This window comes from Aspergillus neoniger (genome assembly GCF_003184625.1).
Source record: "Aspergillus neoniger CBS 115656 unplaced genomic scaffold BO87scaffold_2, whole genome shotgun sequence".
Classification (NCBI taxonomy): domain Eukaryota; kingdom Fungi; phylum Ascomycota; class Eurotiomycetes; order Eurotiales; family Aspergillaceae; genus Aspergillus; species Aspergillus neoniger.
In genome coordinates this window covers 192,138-208,875 of record NW_020291130.1, presented here as the reverse complement: position 1 = coordinate 208,875, position 16,738 = coordinate 192,138, and the positions used below count along the sequence as shown (strand labels likewise).

General features: G+C 49.8%; 3 protein-coding genes across 3 annotated transcripts; 2 read left to right on the top strand and 1 right to left on the bottom strand.

Moving 5' to 3' along the window:
• Positions 1 to 352: 352 nt before the first annotated feature.
• Positions 353 to 3,790, top strand: BO87DRAFT_75605 (forkhead domain protein). The gene has a single exon (XM_025629540.1). The coding sequence runs from the start codon at positions 372 to 374 to the stop codon at positions 3,696 to 3,698; it is 3,327 nt and encodes a 1,108-aa protein (XP_025484496.1). The 5' UTR covers positions 353 to 371; the 3' UTR covers positions 3,699 to 3,790.
• A 6,619-nt stretch (positions 3,791 to 10,409) lies between these two features.
• Positions 10,410 to 12,330, top strand: BO87DRAFT_75553 (putative cyclin-like protein (Clg1)). The gene has a single exon (XM_025629539.1). The coding sequence runs from the start codon at positions 10,870 to 10,872 to the stop codon at positions 12,286 to 12,288; it is 1,419 nt and encodes a 472-aa protein (XP_025484495.1). The 5' UTR covers positions 10,410 to 10,869; the 3' UTR covers positions 12,289 to 12,330.
• Positions 12,331 to 14,227: 1,897 nt separating this feature from the next.
• Positions 14,228 to 16,466, bottom strand: BO87DRAFT_411991 (acid phosphatase DET1). The gene is made up of 2 exons (XM_025626477.1): positions 16,201 to 16,466; positions 14,228 to 16,140 (listed from the first exon to the last, which is right to left on the bottom strand). The coding sequence occupies exons 1-2, from the start codon at positions 16,213 to 16,215 to the stop codon at positions 14,293 to 14,295; spliced, it is 1,863 nt and encodes a 620-aa protein (XP_025484494.1). The 5' UTR covers positions 16,216 to 16,466; the 3' UTR covers positions 14,228 to 14,292.
• Positions 16,467 to 16,738: the final 272 nt, after the last annotated feature.

Sequence of the window (16,738 nt, the reverse complement as noted above, 5' to 3'; positions counted from 1 at the left end):
GTCGGTCCGGGATGGGGAGTAAAAAAAAAAGTTCCCAGGTAAGTTACTTTACTAGTGAGTGGTATAGTATGGGGTCAAGTTCAGGTACGGAAACAGTGAATGAAGGCCCGTGATACGTTCCCGGGTGGTAATAACCATGCGGGTACAGTAAGAATGCTGCGTCTGCATAGAAGTATGCCAAAAATACCGTCACAATCTGGCAGAAAATTTATGAAAAACCGACCGGGGCGTGACGGGCCCAGCCAGTCACAGGGCGAGTAGGACGGGGGCCTCAGCCTCACCGCCCTCGACTTCTGCTCCTCCTCCTCCTCCTCTCCCAGCCCGTCGTCCTTCTCCAATCCCCCTCCGCCCTCAAGACCTGCCCGCCGGTCATGTCGTCGTCGCAGACCATGACAGCGTCTGCGGTGGGCCATCGTCCGCCAGATGCTGCTCCAAATATGTCGTCCGTGTACGACTACGCCCGCTCCCAGCAGCAACACGACGACCAACCGCACCCCTCCCCGCCCAGCGACTCCGCAATCCGCCCTCTGCACGATTCTGCCCCCGACTCTCCTCCCAATGGCCTGTCTACCCTGTCCTCAACCACCCCCGTGGTCAAATCCGAACCCGGCGACCACGATTCTGCCCCCTCCGCATCCGCTCCTCCAGAAGCTCAGTCCGATATGCGTCGTCAATCGGCCGCCAGTGCGCTCCTGGCTCAACTCCTCGGGAACCAGGTCTCGGCCGACGGGCTGGAGTCTGAGGATCATCCAATGCCGCAAGCCCAAGACGGGGCCGAGCCGTCCCAAAATAACGACCAGGATGTAAAGAGTCAATGGCACTTCGAATCGACCTCCGAACCCCCGGCTGCCCCTGCAGATTCGACCAACGGAGGCGCGGATCAATTTCCGCCGGAATCGACTGAATCGCTGGCTCCTCACCAACAAGACGAAAAGAACCCCGAACAACATACCGATTTATCTTTTTCGAACCCAGATCATGGCGATAGTATGTCAATAAAGGCATCAGATGCTGTAGAAGGCTTAACGGATCCGTTACTGTTCTCCAAAGCGAGTTTAGACCATCCCGACCTTTTCTCCTCCTTCGATATCACCGCCGCTCCGAAGACCCCGTTTGAAGCCCTTCAGCAGAATGAGATGCTTACCGCCGCCTACCTCTCGCAAAGCGCTGATCTTTCCGCCCTTGGCTATTCTGGTGGGCATTTGTCTCACGATATCGCTGGCTCGGTCGCGGGATCGGAGCCCCGAATCCAGGCATTTGCGAAGCTAGAATTCGATGACGGTCACTTTTACTGCAATACATACTCCTTCATTCTTGGACGTGATGTACGGGCGGCCCGGGCGGCGCATCAGCGCGAAATCCAGGTCCGTCAGGCGATGAGGACTTCCCGGGCTAAGAGTTCGAGCGGTGGCAACACGTCGCATACGCCCAACCGCGTGAAACATGAGGGCAGTGGCATCTTGGGAAGTGTGGTCAGTGACCGCGGTGGTATTATGGGGTTTGATCCCGATATTCCGCCTCATTTACCACACCATCTCAGTCGTCGCTCGTCCGTGTCTTCGCACGCGGAATCGGCTCCGTTGCATGCGACTCCGGCCCAATTGCAATCGACTACCGATTACAATGCACTTGCAATGCAGTCCTTGAACGAAGAGAACGGCGATGCGAAGCCAGTGGATGCTTTGGCTTTACTTCCTTCGCCGGATGCGTGTCCAACGATCCCTATTCATCCCCCAGCGACGGTTGACGGTAGTGCTGCCGGGCATCGAGGGATTTCACGTAAACATGTCAAAATTGCATACAACTTTGACCGAAACCTTTTCGAAATGGAGGTTATGGGAAGAAATGGCGCTTTCATCGGCGCGGATTGGCTATCACCGGGGCAAGTAAGACCCCTACATAGTGGCGATTATATCCAAATAGGAGGCGTCCGCATCCGCTTCCTGCTTCCCGACGTGCCAATTGGCGAAACTGGAGCAGATAGAGTGGAAGAACCATTCACGGCCGAAGATGAGAATGCTCAGGCTTCAACCACGGCCGAGAACGAAACGCCAGCTCCGAAGCGCGCATCTGATGGCTCAGAGACAAAGGAGACGCCGAAGACCACGAAGATCATTCTCAAGACCCGGGCTGAACCTGATCCGTCGCGACCAGTGCAGTCCGTTGAAGGTTCCGGAGATCCCAACCAGCAGCCTGTTCGGCGTCGTGGTCCTGGACGGCCGCCTAAGGACGGCATCATGTCCAAACGCGAGCGAGCCGAACTGGCAAGAGAACAGAAGTTGGCGGCGAAGCGCGAGGCCAATGGAGGCGTCACTCCTCCGCCCATGAACCGTCCCAAAGCTGGAAAGGCACCGGCACCAACCAGTGGTGTTACGGCAACACCCAAAGAATCAGTTGGTGCGGAGTCGCCTAATTCTAAGCCGGAGAAGCGCAAGTACACGAAGAGGAAGAAGCCTGATGGTACGCCAATGGACTTTCCACTACCCTCAACCGAGGGCGGCCAATTTCCCATGGAACATCGCCCGGAGGAGTTCATCAAGGCACCGCCAGTCAAAAAGCGCAAGCCCTCGCGCTCACCGTCGCCCAACTATCCTCCCGAATCCGCCTACACACCGGAGGATTTGGCCAAACCACCATACAACTATGCCGTGCTTATCTTTGATGCCCTCACTGAGGCTGGTACTCCGATGACGCTCAAGCAGATCTACCGCGCGCTGAAGCTGAAATACCCATATTTCCGATTCAAGTGTGAAACTGAAGGCTGGACGTCTAGTGTGCGACATAACCTGAATGGCAACAGCCATCTCTTCATGCATGCAGAGCGTGATGGCAAAGGATGGTCGTGGCAGCTCCGCCCAGGGGCATCAGTTGAGAAGGAAAAGAAGCGACGCCCGTCGCCTCCTCCGCAGGCGTCGCAGCCTCCGTCTGCACCGGCAGCTACTCCCCAGTATATGCCCCAGCTGAACCCATCCTATGGCAATCAGCATGGACAACCTGGGATGGCCAATCCGCACTTCCAATTCCCCTCTATGCCTCCCAATCCTTATGCACCTCCTCCTCCCCCAGCTCCTGCCCCGAATCCTACTCCTACACCTCACCATTCCAGTCCCTATCCGCCCCCTGCTCCAGCTGCTGCCTCTACACCCTTCCCAATACCGAGTCCGCTCCGCAACAACCTTCCACCTGCTTTTGCGCAGACTACGCCCTCCACTTATACCTCGCCTTATGCCTCGGATCCGCCGCCGCAGCTGGTTCAGCTGCAGCAGTCGCAACAGACGCAGCCAATGCCACCCCAACCACAGCACCAGTCACCTTATCCTCCGCCTAACCCACCGTCCATGCCGCCGATGAATGCACCGCCACATCAAGGCCATCATCCTCCACCGCCGCCTCCAGGTCCACCTATGCAGCACCCTCCGCCGAATATGGGCATGGGTCACGACCCTGGGCCAGGCCCAATGGACAACTCGGAGGCGTCGTCGTTCAATGAGCGGGCCAGCAAGGCGATTGACGACTTTGAAGCTGTCCTGATGGAAGACTACGAGGATAAGAACTACATCCGGGAGGTGCTCAAGAGTGCCCGAGCTCGCGTTCTCGGCAATGCCACGGATAGTTCGTTCCCCGGCGGCGAACCGAAGGACGAAGCAGTCATCCTAGATGCGCTTCGCAATCTGATCGGTAGCTTAAAGGACGAATAGTCAGCCCAACAAGGGGCGACTATTTGCAAGCGGGAATAGGATTCAAACTGGGATGACGAATTTACGACTTGGGATTTGCTTTTATGCTTACGAACATACATCTACCACATGGAGACCGGGCCGGTGTTAGGAGATCTGTGATCTGGGATACAAAAACATGCGCGCGCGATCACATAACTGGTCTTTATCTTTCATGATATTGAAACGGAGTCCGATTGTTATTATCCATTTCTGTTTCTGGGGCTATTTTGGCTGACTCACTACTATTACTACTACTACATTTTCCATTGTTATTCCCATTTGCGTCTCTTGAGTGGGTTGTGTGTTTTGTCTTTCTCACCCGCCACTGCAGTTGCTTCTCGATGATATCCCCTCCGTTCTGGACCGAGGGTCCATTTTCCAAAGTATTTGTTTTCTTTTTTATTAGTTGCTTATCCTGTTTTTGTCTCTTCCACGTCCGCGACATCCCGGACTTGCATGGATTATAAGCGCCGGGCAAGTTTTCTTTTCTTTTCTTTCTTGCATTGACACTTGCTCTTCCCCACATCCCCTCCCTCCCTCCCCCTTGTGATGGGGTCTGGTCTCTTTTCTTCCTTCTCCGAGAATCGGAAGAAAGATCATTATTTTTGTCCACCTTTTCGTTTTATCTAAAATTACATCAAAAAAGCAGCTGGAGTTTATTTGCATAGATCTATAACAAATCAAAACAATTTATCATACGAAATGGGGATGTCGCTATACGATGGGGCTTGATTATTTGATGATTATCAATTCTGTAGACTTAATTTGTAAGTATGATAAATTAGTATGTTGTACATGATGGGGGGAAAATAAGTAGGTAATGAATTACCGTGGTCCGGAGGGAAGTAAGTAGTAACTCGATTTTTACCCCTCCCCCACTACTACTACTTACTATCTTCATCCGACTCTTTCCTTAATACTTCTTCCTTTCTTCCTTTCTTACTTCCGACCGGAACAGCGGGGTCTGTAATTATATTTGAACTTTGCACTTAATAAAATATATTATCTATTATCTACTGCATAGCTATAGAGTACCCGTGCACATACATACATACATACCTACCCTATCGGAACAATAATAAGAAAAGAGAAGAGAAAGGTTATTGACCCGATGACCGGATTCACCCGTGATGATTGCACTGCAGGAATATATTATCCATACTAACTTACTATCTACGGTATGGTAGGGAGGAGGGAGGGATAGGATGTCACCGGGCCGGTCGTGTGCATATCCTTCCACCATCTATTTTGTCTTTTCCATTCATCCGTATGGCCTGTGAGTAGTGTCAATTTCTATTCTATCTGTATGGCTGGTAGTGCTGTCGCTATCATCATGATATTATTTGTTTATGCGGGGTGTCATTCATGTATGTAGGATGTCATGTATGTATGTATGTATGTATATGTAAAATGTCAGTTGCTGGATGGGGGATGATTATTGTGATCTGTCTGAGTGTCTAGTGGTGTTCGGTGGGTGGTTATTGGGTAGGTAATAGGTAGGTGGTGTTTATTGGGCGAGTGGTTAGTGACTGACTGGGTATCAGTAATAGAATGCATGAGGTTGAATATCGGCTATCAATCATCATTCATTCCATCATTATTGTGTGGGCGTGCATCTCTAGTTCAAAGGGGGAGGGAGGAGGGGCAAATAGTGGTAAGTAGATCGGGCAGCGATGATGGAGGTTGGTAGGTTCGATCGTGGATGCAAGTGTGCTTGGGGAAGTTGAGAGTACTGTGTATGGAGGAGTTGGGGGGTGAACACCCCACTTGGAGTTACTGGATCTTGCTTGGTGCAGATTGTAGTACTGAAGTCTGTGTGGCTGGGATGTGGGAATATATTCTTGGTACCTGACTGAACTCTCGATGACTTGATTTGGTTCGATTCGGTTCGTTTGGCCATAACTCTTATTATATGATTATAATAATTTGTATTCATTGGTTGTTTCGTTGTAAGTGAGACATTACCGGCGTTATTTTATTCAATTCATTATTCCGGTGGTTGGGGGATTGTGAAACATAGTAGGGATGAGATTGATGATGGTAGTGATCACTCACTCGGGTCATTCATCCATCCTGAGGGGGGATGGGATGGGATGTAGGTACCGCGCTTGGAGATCGGGGATGATTGGGTATCAAATTTGATAAGATGAAGGGGGCTGCGAATGGTTGTAGGTTGCTGTGGGAGACGCGCATATACAGGCGTGGTTGTATATTCCGTGCCTGCGGGGTTCACAGGAGAGAGAGTGAGGAGAGGAAACCCTCCATCGTGAGGGATATACTAGCTATCGGCTATTGCCAGTCTCTATTACTCGTAAGTAGTAACCTTCCATAGTAGGCAGTGTATACCTCTATCCTGAGGTACAAAGTAATCAACGAGCAGGCTCCAAAATACTCCGGCCTGATCATATGCTGATTGGATTGCCCATCCTTCCTGACGGTCGGTGAGTCACTGTCCCTCTCAGCCCAGAAGGAATCGCAACAGCCTCAAAACTGGAAGTTGCACCTGATCCGAGAAACCAGTAGGAATCGCAATCACTGTAAGGTGCCTCTTCTCAGGCATCGACCTTACGTAGACCAGCCTGTTGTTCTAGCAACCGCGGAATGTAGGCATGGAATGTTGGTTTACTCAGCCACCTGATGATGCTGATGATAATGACGATTAGTGAGGATGTGTATGATGATGATGATGTAGGTGCAATGTCCCTGTCCTGTCCTGTCCTGTCCTGTCCTGTCCTGTGTTCTGCATGTGTGGTGACTTACAGTGTACAGATAGATAGTACTAGTACTCCGTAATAACTTATCCTCTTGTCTCTCACCCTGTCTGCCTGTTGTGTCATTGCGCTTATACTTTGGAGTTCAAAATGAGGCTGTCCGCCTCTCGGATTGGCTCTCTTGAGGGTTGGTGGGTGGCATGGGACTCCGCCTTGACAGGAAAGTCCAAAGCCTGGCTGGCCCTCTCGAGGGTGACTGATTGACTGACTGACGGCATTGCCACTGTCGCTCCTGCTGCATCTGTGCTTCTCTAGTCGCATACAGACATGGTAGTCATAGCAAGTAAAAAATAACTGATGATGCCTATCTAATTTACTTAGTTGCTTCCTTCCCTTGTTCCTTTCCCAGACCAGGTTCCATCTCTCACTGGCTATAAATAATCATCCCAGATGATTATGTCACTCGCCTCCTGCAATAAGCCAAGCCACAGACCGACTAGTCCCATGTACCACTCAGACACGTTTTTCTCCCTTTACCCTTTTTTTTTTTTTTTTTTTTTTTTTTTTTTATTTCCCTCTTCAATTTTCTTTTTTCTAAATTAGCACGGGGGCGCACGTCCCACCCATTTGTCGAAGCAGTTCGAGGACCTCCCACTAGCGCTGTCCACCCACAGTTGAAAGTGTTCAGAGCACTACCATTACGGAGTAAGACACCGCCTGTCACTTTCAATTCGACTAAGTTGTACGTGCTGTTATTTTTCTCCTCAACTTACAACTAATCTGATCATCATCAAATCAGTCAGTCAGTCATGTCCACTTTCAACCTTTCTGTGTGACGCCTTGGGCTTCTTGCAGTTGCATTTACCTCCCCCCCCCCCAATTCCCATTCATTCCTCTTGTCTGGTGAACGATAGGCAAATCGCAGCTCTCGCACTGCCTCCTGTTCCACTCCCCTATTTGCCCACGGGCTGCAGCCAATGAAGGGAATGACGATTGCCTGCCGGGGATTGATTGGGTCAATTCATCACTTTTTGCGCCTGCATCACTTTAATGAATGGTATCATTGGTAACTTACTTACTCCTAGATACACTTTGTAAACTATCAAATCTACCGAGTAGGATCTAGAATAGATAACCAAGGCTATTTTGTAATTACTACTTACTCCGTTGTTAACTAGTTACTCGGGAAAGGAATTAATAATCTTTCCTTAGTCAAAGTCAAGTCAAGACAAGACAAAAAAGTAAGACAAGACTATTCAGTACAGTAGTAACCGAAGTGGATTCGAGGATTTTTCCTTTCCTTTCCTTTCCTTCTCCCCCCTTCTTAGCCGCTAATAATCTAACGGTCACCACGAACTGCTCGTTGACCCCCTTAAGTTAAAGGGGAGTAAAAACTGCCGGTAGGTAGACAAGACACACTACGTAAGTACCAGTCCTAAACAGTCTGACCGGCCGGAGTCCTCCCGCCCCAGGGGTTTTTGGTCTGGTCCCGTCCGGCTGGCTGGCCTGCCTCTCTCTGCCTCTGCCTCTGCCTCTCTGTCTGTCTGTCTCTGCCGACGACGCAGGTCGTGCAGTCGATTATTGGATGGAGTTGCAGTCAGAAGTGCCTACTTGACTTACTTTGACTCCCGGCCGTCCTGTCCGGTGCTGGATTTGAAGCATTTTCCGCCCATGCCATCTGACACTTAATTTACTATCCACCCAGTAACATGACCTTTTGCTCGTATTGCACCTGATGACTGATGGACGGACTAACTGAACTGACTGATTGAGATGAGATACATTTGGGACTTTTGAATTGATGCCTCAGTCAACCAACAATTCAGTACAATTCAAGAGAATAGACGATGGATTCATATCGCTACCCGTGCAAGATGCTATATTAAGATTGCTTGTTGTTGAGGGTGAGTAAGCACTCCTCAACCATGGACCCGGGCTTCTCTTTCCGTTCTGGCCGCGGGTCTTTTCATGGGCGAGAGAAAAGTTGGTGAGAAAAGCTGGGTCTGAGATTGAAGTAACCTGGCCGTTCGGCAGCGTTACGGTGGAGGCGGTTTGGTCAGTCGGTCACTTCTTACTGGTTGGCTGGTTGGTCTCCTCTTTTTTTTTTTTTTTTTTTTTCATCCTTTCCCTCTGACCTCTTCTTTTTTTTTGTCCGCCTTTTTATTCTTTTTTTATTTTTTTATTATTATTTCCTTTTTTCAACTTCTTTTTCCCTCTCCTCTGCCCTTTCTTCCTTCATCCTTCCCTTCCTCTTTTTAATTTAATTTATTTCTTTTTTTTTTGTTTTTCTCTTTTTGATTTCAGGTTCCCTCTTTCATCCTAAACATGCCTTAGTCAATTCCTCCACCCTCTCCCAGGGACGGCCGTTCCATCATCATCACTGGGTACTCCCCCTCTCCTCTAGCTGGGCTCTAATGGAAAATAGTAGGGAAAACTCTGAAAACTCTAAACAACCCTCCAACCCCATGAGGTGTACTCCGTGGAAAGCCGTAGTTAACTCACTACTAAGGATGTTACTAGTCTAGTAGTTACTTAGGACTGCTTCACTCGGGTGTTGCGGCTGGCATTCTGTTTGGTCTGACAGTGGTGTGTACCCTGTCCCCATTCATCACTACGATCGTTCTGGTAACTTCCTCCCTTTCCCTTTCGATCGTGGTGGTTGCGATTCAAATCGGTACCTGGTCTGCGTCATAATAAAGGAAGAGAAATCCTTTTTTGCCTCATTCCTCCATAGGCAGATGCCACCGATCTTAATAATAATGTTTAATATTAATGATGTAAAATCTGGCTACGATTTTTATTCACTTTTGGGGTAGAAAAAGATTAAAAATATTCTCGAGGGAAATTTAATTGCTGTTAAACCTGATACATTTCCCTTACACTGACCTGGCCATGGGTCCATTCCGATGGTCTCGTTCCCCTAACGGAGGACTTGCCGGGAGGATCATGGACAGGAGATAAAAAAAATATTAATGATAATTAAAATAACAAAAAAAAAGGATGGGTAGGGGGCATAGGTTACTTTACAATGTAGTTTATCTTTTTTTTTTTTTTACTGTTTAAAGTTACAGTATAACAATGAGAATAGAACAGGGAAAAAAAAAAAGAAAGGGAATATCCCATCCATTGCTCGGATAGGTAGAACAGGGCATGATATGGTGAACAGGCAGAGAAGGCTACATAATCAATGGCAGGGAACCCAGTGGATGTTGTGAAGGATCACGACTCGAATACTAGACAGACCCAACCTAGCCAGACACAACACACAGAGACTAGAGAGACAAGAACCAGAGGGTGTATTGGTGTTACTCGTTAGTCAGAAGAGCAGCGAAGAAGAAGTGAGCCGGGGATCGTCACCTCCTCAACCCTCACTAGACTAGACTCTCTCTGACACCTCGGACCACTAAGCAGCCGCTCTCCCCTTCGTTTTTTCTCGTCGGGTCTCCTGCTTTGGCTTGTGGCTCTCTCTCTCGCCTTGCCTTTCCACCTCTCGTTCTCCGTCTCTCTTCTCTTCTCCATCCTCCCACTCACTCCCCCCTCTCCCTCTTCCCCTTCTCTAACTACTTCTCCAATCCTCTTCCCCCCTCCTCTCTACACCTTCTCTCACCATCTTCGCTTTTTGCTCTTGCAACTTTACACCTTCCTCAATCCCCTCCCACCCCCCCTTTGCTCTCTCTCCATCTTCTCCTCCCTTATACCCCAACGAGCTTTTCACTAAGTGTCGTTGTCGCTGTGGATCGGGGCTAATTCCCACCAAACGCGAGAACTTGTTTTGCTCTAAAACTTTTTTCTCATCCTTGACCTACACAAAATTATAAAAAAAAAGAAAGGAGAAAAAAAAGAAAGAATTTCAACGTTTCTCGCCTGTTGCCTCCCTCCACTACATCATCCTTTGCTGCTTGCTATTCATTGTTGAGCGTCCCCACGCGTCTCCGGTGATTACCGTCAAACTCCGTCCCTTTTCGCCTCCGTCCTCGACAGCCTCGTGTTCGATCAATTGCCCGCCTTACAACACCGGAAGTAAAAAAAACAGAAAGGGATCACCAGACTCGTGCCGCTACAGGACCGCTCCTCCCCGGCAAGGAAGAACTTCCCGAAGAGACATCTTAGTCGCGACCGCTCCGTCCGCTCCTTTCGACATTCGTGCCGTGGAATTGTTCCTCCATGTTATTCAACTAAGAAGCATTCACTACGAAATTATCTAGAGCCGCGGCTCGTTGAGCATTTGCTCTACCCCCCAGGATCAGGGCGTGGCGAACGTGTAGACGGTTCGTATCTTGTGTTTTTACTTGGTGTTTCACTCAATTTGCTCTTTGGGATTGCCCTTCGTCCCATTGAAACCCAATTTGCTGACTCGGGATCTTGTCCGTTGTTACAGCCTCAGACCGTCTACCTTTCCGCTCTGAACTGGTTCTTTTGCTTTTTCTTCTATTTTCATTATGCCGTCTTTCTTCGCTCCCGGCCTCCAGGGCCTTCCTCCTACTCCTCCCCATATCTTGAGCGGTGGCAGGATGGAACACGATCAACCCTTCTACCTCCTCGGTCCCTCGGCCGCATTCCCGCCTCGCTACCCCCAGAACGGCTGTGATTTCATTGAGCAGTACTCCCAGTCGACCTGCTACTCCAAGCCCATGAACTCGCAGTCCGCTCTGGGCGTCCGCAATGGCCGGGATATGGTCGCCGCTCACTCCGCGCTCAACCAGCCCATGTTCGGTCCTCTGGGTACCGCCAACGTCTTGCCTCCCATCCGCAACAACGTTCAGTTGCCCCCGATGGAGAGTGCCATCCCGCCCCAATACCGACGCCAAGAGATGATGGTGCAGCCCGAACCCCAGCGCAAGGAGGAAAAGGCCACTGGAGGTGTCGCCGCCCATTTGGATTATGAGATGGATCAGATGTCCGACTTTGTGGCTGAGATGGCCCAGGGAATGTATGCTTTGTACATCACCAAGATCAACCTAGCAGATATTGACTTAGCGCGAAGCGTCTACCCAGGATCGTCGGTCCCCCCTCAGTTCCGGAAATACGTCTACCAGATTTTGTCATCCACTCGTCTCCCGAGCTCCACCATCCTTCTGGGACTCTATTACCTAGCCAGCAGGATGCGCATGCTTTCTTCCACCAAGGTGTTCCACACCGGCAGTGGCCAGGTCTACCGCATGCTCACCATGGCCCTCCTTCTGGGAAGCAAGTTCTTGGACGACAACACCTTCCAGAACAAGTCCTGGGCTGAAGTTAGCAACATCCCTGTGAGTGAGCTGAACTCGATGGAGCTCGACTGGCTGTTTGCCTTCGAGTGGAAGATTCACGACCGGATCTACGATCAACAGGATGGCTTTGCGTCATGGTTGTCTCACTGGGAAACCTGGCGTACCAAGACCGTTGCTCGGGCGCAAGAGTCCCGCCATGCTTTGGCTCCCATCGACACGAATGTCTCCCGCAGCCACCGCGTGTCGAAGCCTTTGCTCTCGCCCGAAGGGCCGATCCCACCCCAGTACCAGCGCAGTACTAGCTATGAAACCTCGTGGCTAAACCCTGCCGCGTCGGAGTATTCGCCGCCCTCTGCACCTCACACGGGACCGAACACTCCGGACTACTACGCAGCTGGGCCGTGGTACACGCAGCCTCCCCCGCCATACTCGCGTACCTGGGTTCCTCCGCCCCAGCAGTACATTCCACCGGCCCCTCGCTCCCAGCCTCCGTCCTACCACCACACCCCCGCATATGCGTTACCTTTCGCGCAGAGCGTGTGGACGGGCCACGGGTCATCCTGTGGTTGCCTGTATTGTGCCAAGCATATGGAGCACTACATGTGTGCGAACCCGTTTGGCTCGATGCAACCGATCGTGGCTGGTTAGTCAGGGGCTGCGGCCATCTAATCATCTCTCTGACAGAGTCCACTGGAGAAACGTGTTTCCTTCGATCCTGTTCTTCACTTCGTTCTAGACCTGTCCAGGTTGTCCTTGTTTGTCTCTTTCCGTTATTACTGATGATACCGTGTTTCCTTCGTGTTTCTGCATGACTACCCGTTTTCTTTGGTCAGTTTCGGTTACGTCTGTGTTTCGCTGAAAAGTACCATCGGTCGCCTTTTTCCTCCGATTCTTTTTGTCTTTCATGCTTTCCGAAAAGCAAAAACTCCCAAAAAAAGTGTCCGACCGGTTGCGCATTTTCTGCACGATGTGACACTATCTTCCTTTCTTCTTTTCTTTGCCTTTCGCTTTCCTATCTCGATACGACTTGTTTCTTACGAAACACTCCTCTCATCGTGTCGAAAAGTTCTTCCAAGAGATTCCTTGCGCTGAAGCTCTGGAGTCAGATGTCACGACAATTACGATTGTTTCTCTCTGCGTTTTCGCCTGTGCTTCGCCGTTGCCTTCTCCATCCTCCCTCTTTGACCTGTTCGATCTTTCCTCATTTTCTCTGGATTTGGGCATTTCATCTGGCGACTGTTACTCATAGATTGTGTTGTGTTCCTTGACGCTTGTCAAGTTGGTACATTTGGCTTTCTTCTCACGCACGCTCCACTTGAGTCCCGTGGCGTTAATACCTTGTCTTTTTGTGTTCGGTTGCCTTTAATCTGTTTCTTTTTATCTTCTTTCTCATACTCATCTGTTCCGGTCGACAGATCCTCTTTTACTTTTCGTGATGCGACCAGAGTACATTACTGCAGCTTCGTGTTTGTGGAGGTGCGCTCTCGGTTGTAACATTACCATTATTTGTTCGTTTTACCTTCGATGACCTTTTCCATTTTGCATGTTTGTTTATTCCGCCCGACCCTCAAACCATTGGTGAGGCATTTGAAAAGTGATACTCCCCTTATGCCCCTTGTTTTACATTTACTCTTTAGTCTTGTCTTATTCCCCTCCCGGTGATTATAACACCCTCTTGTGTGGCTTCCTTTTTTTATTCTTTCTCACTGCTCATTCCCTGAATGTAAGTTAGATTCTTTCACTACTTTTCTATCACCATTCACAAGAAATATGGGACAAAGACATTTCGAGCTTCCCTTACAAAAAAAGCACAGGGATCCCATTTGATATATACTGCTCTCCATTATTCCATCCCAAGTAACTCCTGTATATGTAAAACCTCTGTCACGTTTCTTCTTTTACTTCCACCTTTCTCTCATGTCGAAGAAAGGTGTATTTTCACTGATCTTTGAACTAACTAGTCGCTCCCACTGACTTTTATGAAACCTTGAAAGAAACAAAACAAATGTCTTGTTACTGATCTTCTTTTCACTGCAAAGCACAAAATAAAAAAGTATAATGATACCCATAACGAAATAATGACCCAAAATGTATTGACATCTGTCCTCTAATTCTCTGTAGAAAGTAGTCAACTTGAAGAAAATCAAAATTAAAAAAGAAATAAAATAAAATAAATATAAAAACCCACAATGGAAACGCAAGTACAGATTTAAGAAGAACTCGATTATCGTGAATCTAATGCGAATATAATGTTGTAAGTAAACTAGGATGAGAGGGAACAATAAGATAGTTAGTATGTATGTAGTAGTATTGAGATAAACGCAATTTATTTGATTGACTGATTGCCCTGGGGTATCTACCTGGCGATGTGCGTGTTCATTCATTCATTGAATAGATGGTAAGTCGAAAGATTGTTGGGGGAAGAGGGGGGGGCGGGGATGTGGCGTGTCTGACGTGGGTTGTACATACATCATGAAGGAGGAAATCTAGGTTTTAACCACATGAGTGTGAAAGGGGTTAGAAGGTGATATGTACGGGTTCTAATGTACGGCGGTGGTGTGAGGGTGTAGGATAGGCAGGTTGATTTGTCTTGTATGTTTGCTTGTATATGGGTATAGAAGAAAAAAAAAAAAATTTGCCCGTAGTCCTGTGCTAGTATACACTTCCTCTGATGCTCTGGTCGTGTTTTCTTTCAGCTTCGAAAGAGGCGTCTTCTTCGTTGTAATCGTCCTCTTCATCGTCGCCGTGATGGTGATAGTGTTCATGATCGTGATCATCGTAAAGGCTGTCTTCACGGTTGTGGTCGTCCACTTGCTGGTTCTCGGCTTTCGAAGTTGGAGAATTGGTGGGGAGAGGTTCATCATCTAATCTGTCTTGGCCTGCTCGATCCTGGTTGAGGGCGTTGGCGACTTGCTTGCTCAGGGTTTGGCGTGCTAGGCCCGGAGGGTTTCGGACATGGTGGCTGTGGGATCGGGTACGTCGGGGTCGCGCAGCCTGCTTGAAACTGCTTTCGTCGTCGCCGTCGTTATCTAGGTCTTGAGATGGTCTAACTTGATGGGCAGAGGGGGTCGGTTTAGGGCGGGAGTGAGTCTGTTTGTGGTTATGGGTATAAGCGTGCATGCTGGGGCGAAGCTTCTCTTCGCGTTCGTCCTCCGACGGGGCGAGGCTGTTTGCGCCGCTCATGGAACCGCCGCCGTCGCGGCCAACGAGATGGATGTAAGCGTAGTTGCAGTTCGGGGGATGGAGGAGGTGGTCTTCGCTGTCACGGTGGAGATGGGCGAGGCCGGGGCGGCGGGGTATCGGGCTGGGGTTTGAGGTTAGTTGGCTCAGGTGACTGATAGTGGTGGTGGATGCAACGGGTGTCGGGAAAGTTGCTTGAGAGGTGGACGTGGTTTCAAGCTGTACACCTTCGAACTCGTATTGCGGAGCTGGGGAAGGCAATGTCCTTTCAAGAGGCCTTGCATCGATAGAACGATCTCCCAAAGCTGGCTCCGGGGCTCTGAGCATCTGCTGGTCAACCGGAGTGGCTGTCCCCGTTCCAGCCGGGACTGGTCTTGGGTGGCCGTTTTGGTTCCCGTGAGATCTGTGGTTGTGAGTAGCGCTGTGTGTTGTTGTCTCCTTCGACTGAGGGTCATGTTGATGCTTTGGATGGTCTGCGTTGTGTGCACGGGGCGTACGTAGAGAGCTTCGTCTTCGGACGCCGTGATTGCATCCATCAGGACAACCACCCCATTTGCGACGGATAGGGACTGACGTCTCTGGTGGTGCTGGCTGCACTGGATCCAGTCCTTTGGCTGCCCGCTCACGCTGCCGCTCTTCCTCTTTCTCCTTCCGCAAGTCGGACCAGGTACGTAGTTGATTCTGGAGGACGTATTTCCCGTTGTCTGGGTTGAGTTTCAAAATGACGAATTCGCAGTGGTTGATGTTGCGGAGATCTTCGAAGTATTCCACACTCCAATGGTACCATTTCATGAGGAAAACCCGCGTCATCAATCCGTGCGTAACGAGCACGCAGACACTGGCGAAGTCGTCCTCTCCGAACAGACGCCACAGCGACTCGTTGAACCCACTGACGCGGTCGTAGGCATCGGCAGCAGATTCACCGTTGGGAATTCGGTAGAAGAAGTGACCGTAGTCTGCCCTTTCGAGCCACATACGCTCCATCTCGGCTGAACATGGTTGAAAGTTCCCGAAATCTTGCTCCCGCAGCCGGGGTTCTTCGTAGACCTTGATGGTATGTCTTGGGAAAGGGGACGGGGCCGGGGAATCTGAGGACAGGGACTGTAGAATACCCTCCGTGGTCTCTCGGGTGCGACGGTATGGGGAGGTGAAGAAATGAATGGTATCATCCGGTCGTAGAAGGGTACGCAGACGGGAGCCAGCTTCCTGCGCCTGACGGTGTCCTTCGGGGGTGAGTTTCACGCGGTGGTCGGGGATAGTCTGATGGATTTCTCGGTTCTTGTTTCCTTCCGATTGGGCATGGCGGATCAAGATGATCATCTGTCAGAGTGAGACATTGTACCGAAGACAGTGATAGTTTCGGGGGGAGGAATAACTGACCCGCGGCTTGCCCATGATTACTTACTAGATATCTACTGTTGCATGCAGAAGTAGTTGGGTGGAAGTGGGGTTGAGGGGAAAAAGAAAGCGCTACGATGCTAGATCAGTAAGACAGGCCCACCGCGATAACGACCTGATGTATGTGTGTAGGCTAGCGATCAGGTTACTGAAGCACAAAACACATAAGCCAGCAAGATGTAGTGACGGAATAGAGGATGCAACCGCGAAAAGAAGAAGAAATGAAAGAGGGATGAGGCGAGTCAGTGAGTTGGGACTCGAAAGAAGGAGAGAAAAGAGGAGAGATGATTGCGGAGTAGGGGAGAATTGCCAAATCCAGCACTGCTATTGGCCCCAGGCATCTAGAAATCGCCCGATCAGGTTAGCACAGCGCATGATGTCAGTCGGCGCTGGTCGGGTTTGTTACCGTTTGGTATCACGTATTACCATCTCGATTACCGGCCCGTAATCAAAAAGGGTACATCCTTCCATAGCATCTCTCTCTCCTCACATTGTAGTAGTTCAGGAAGCCCCGTTCCTT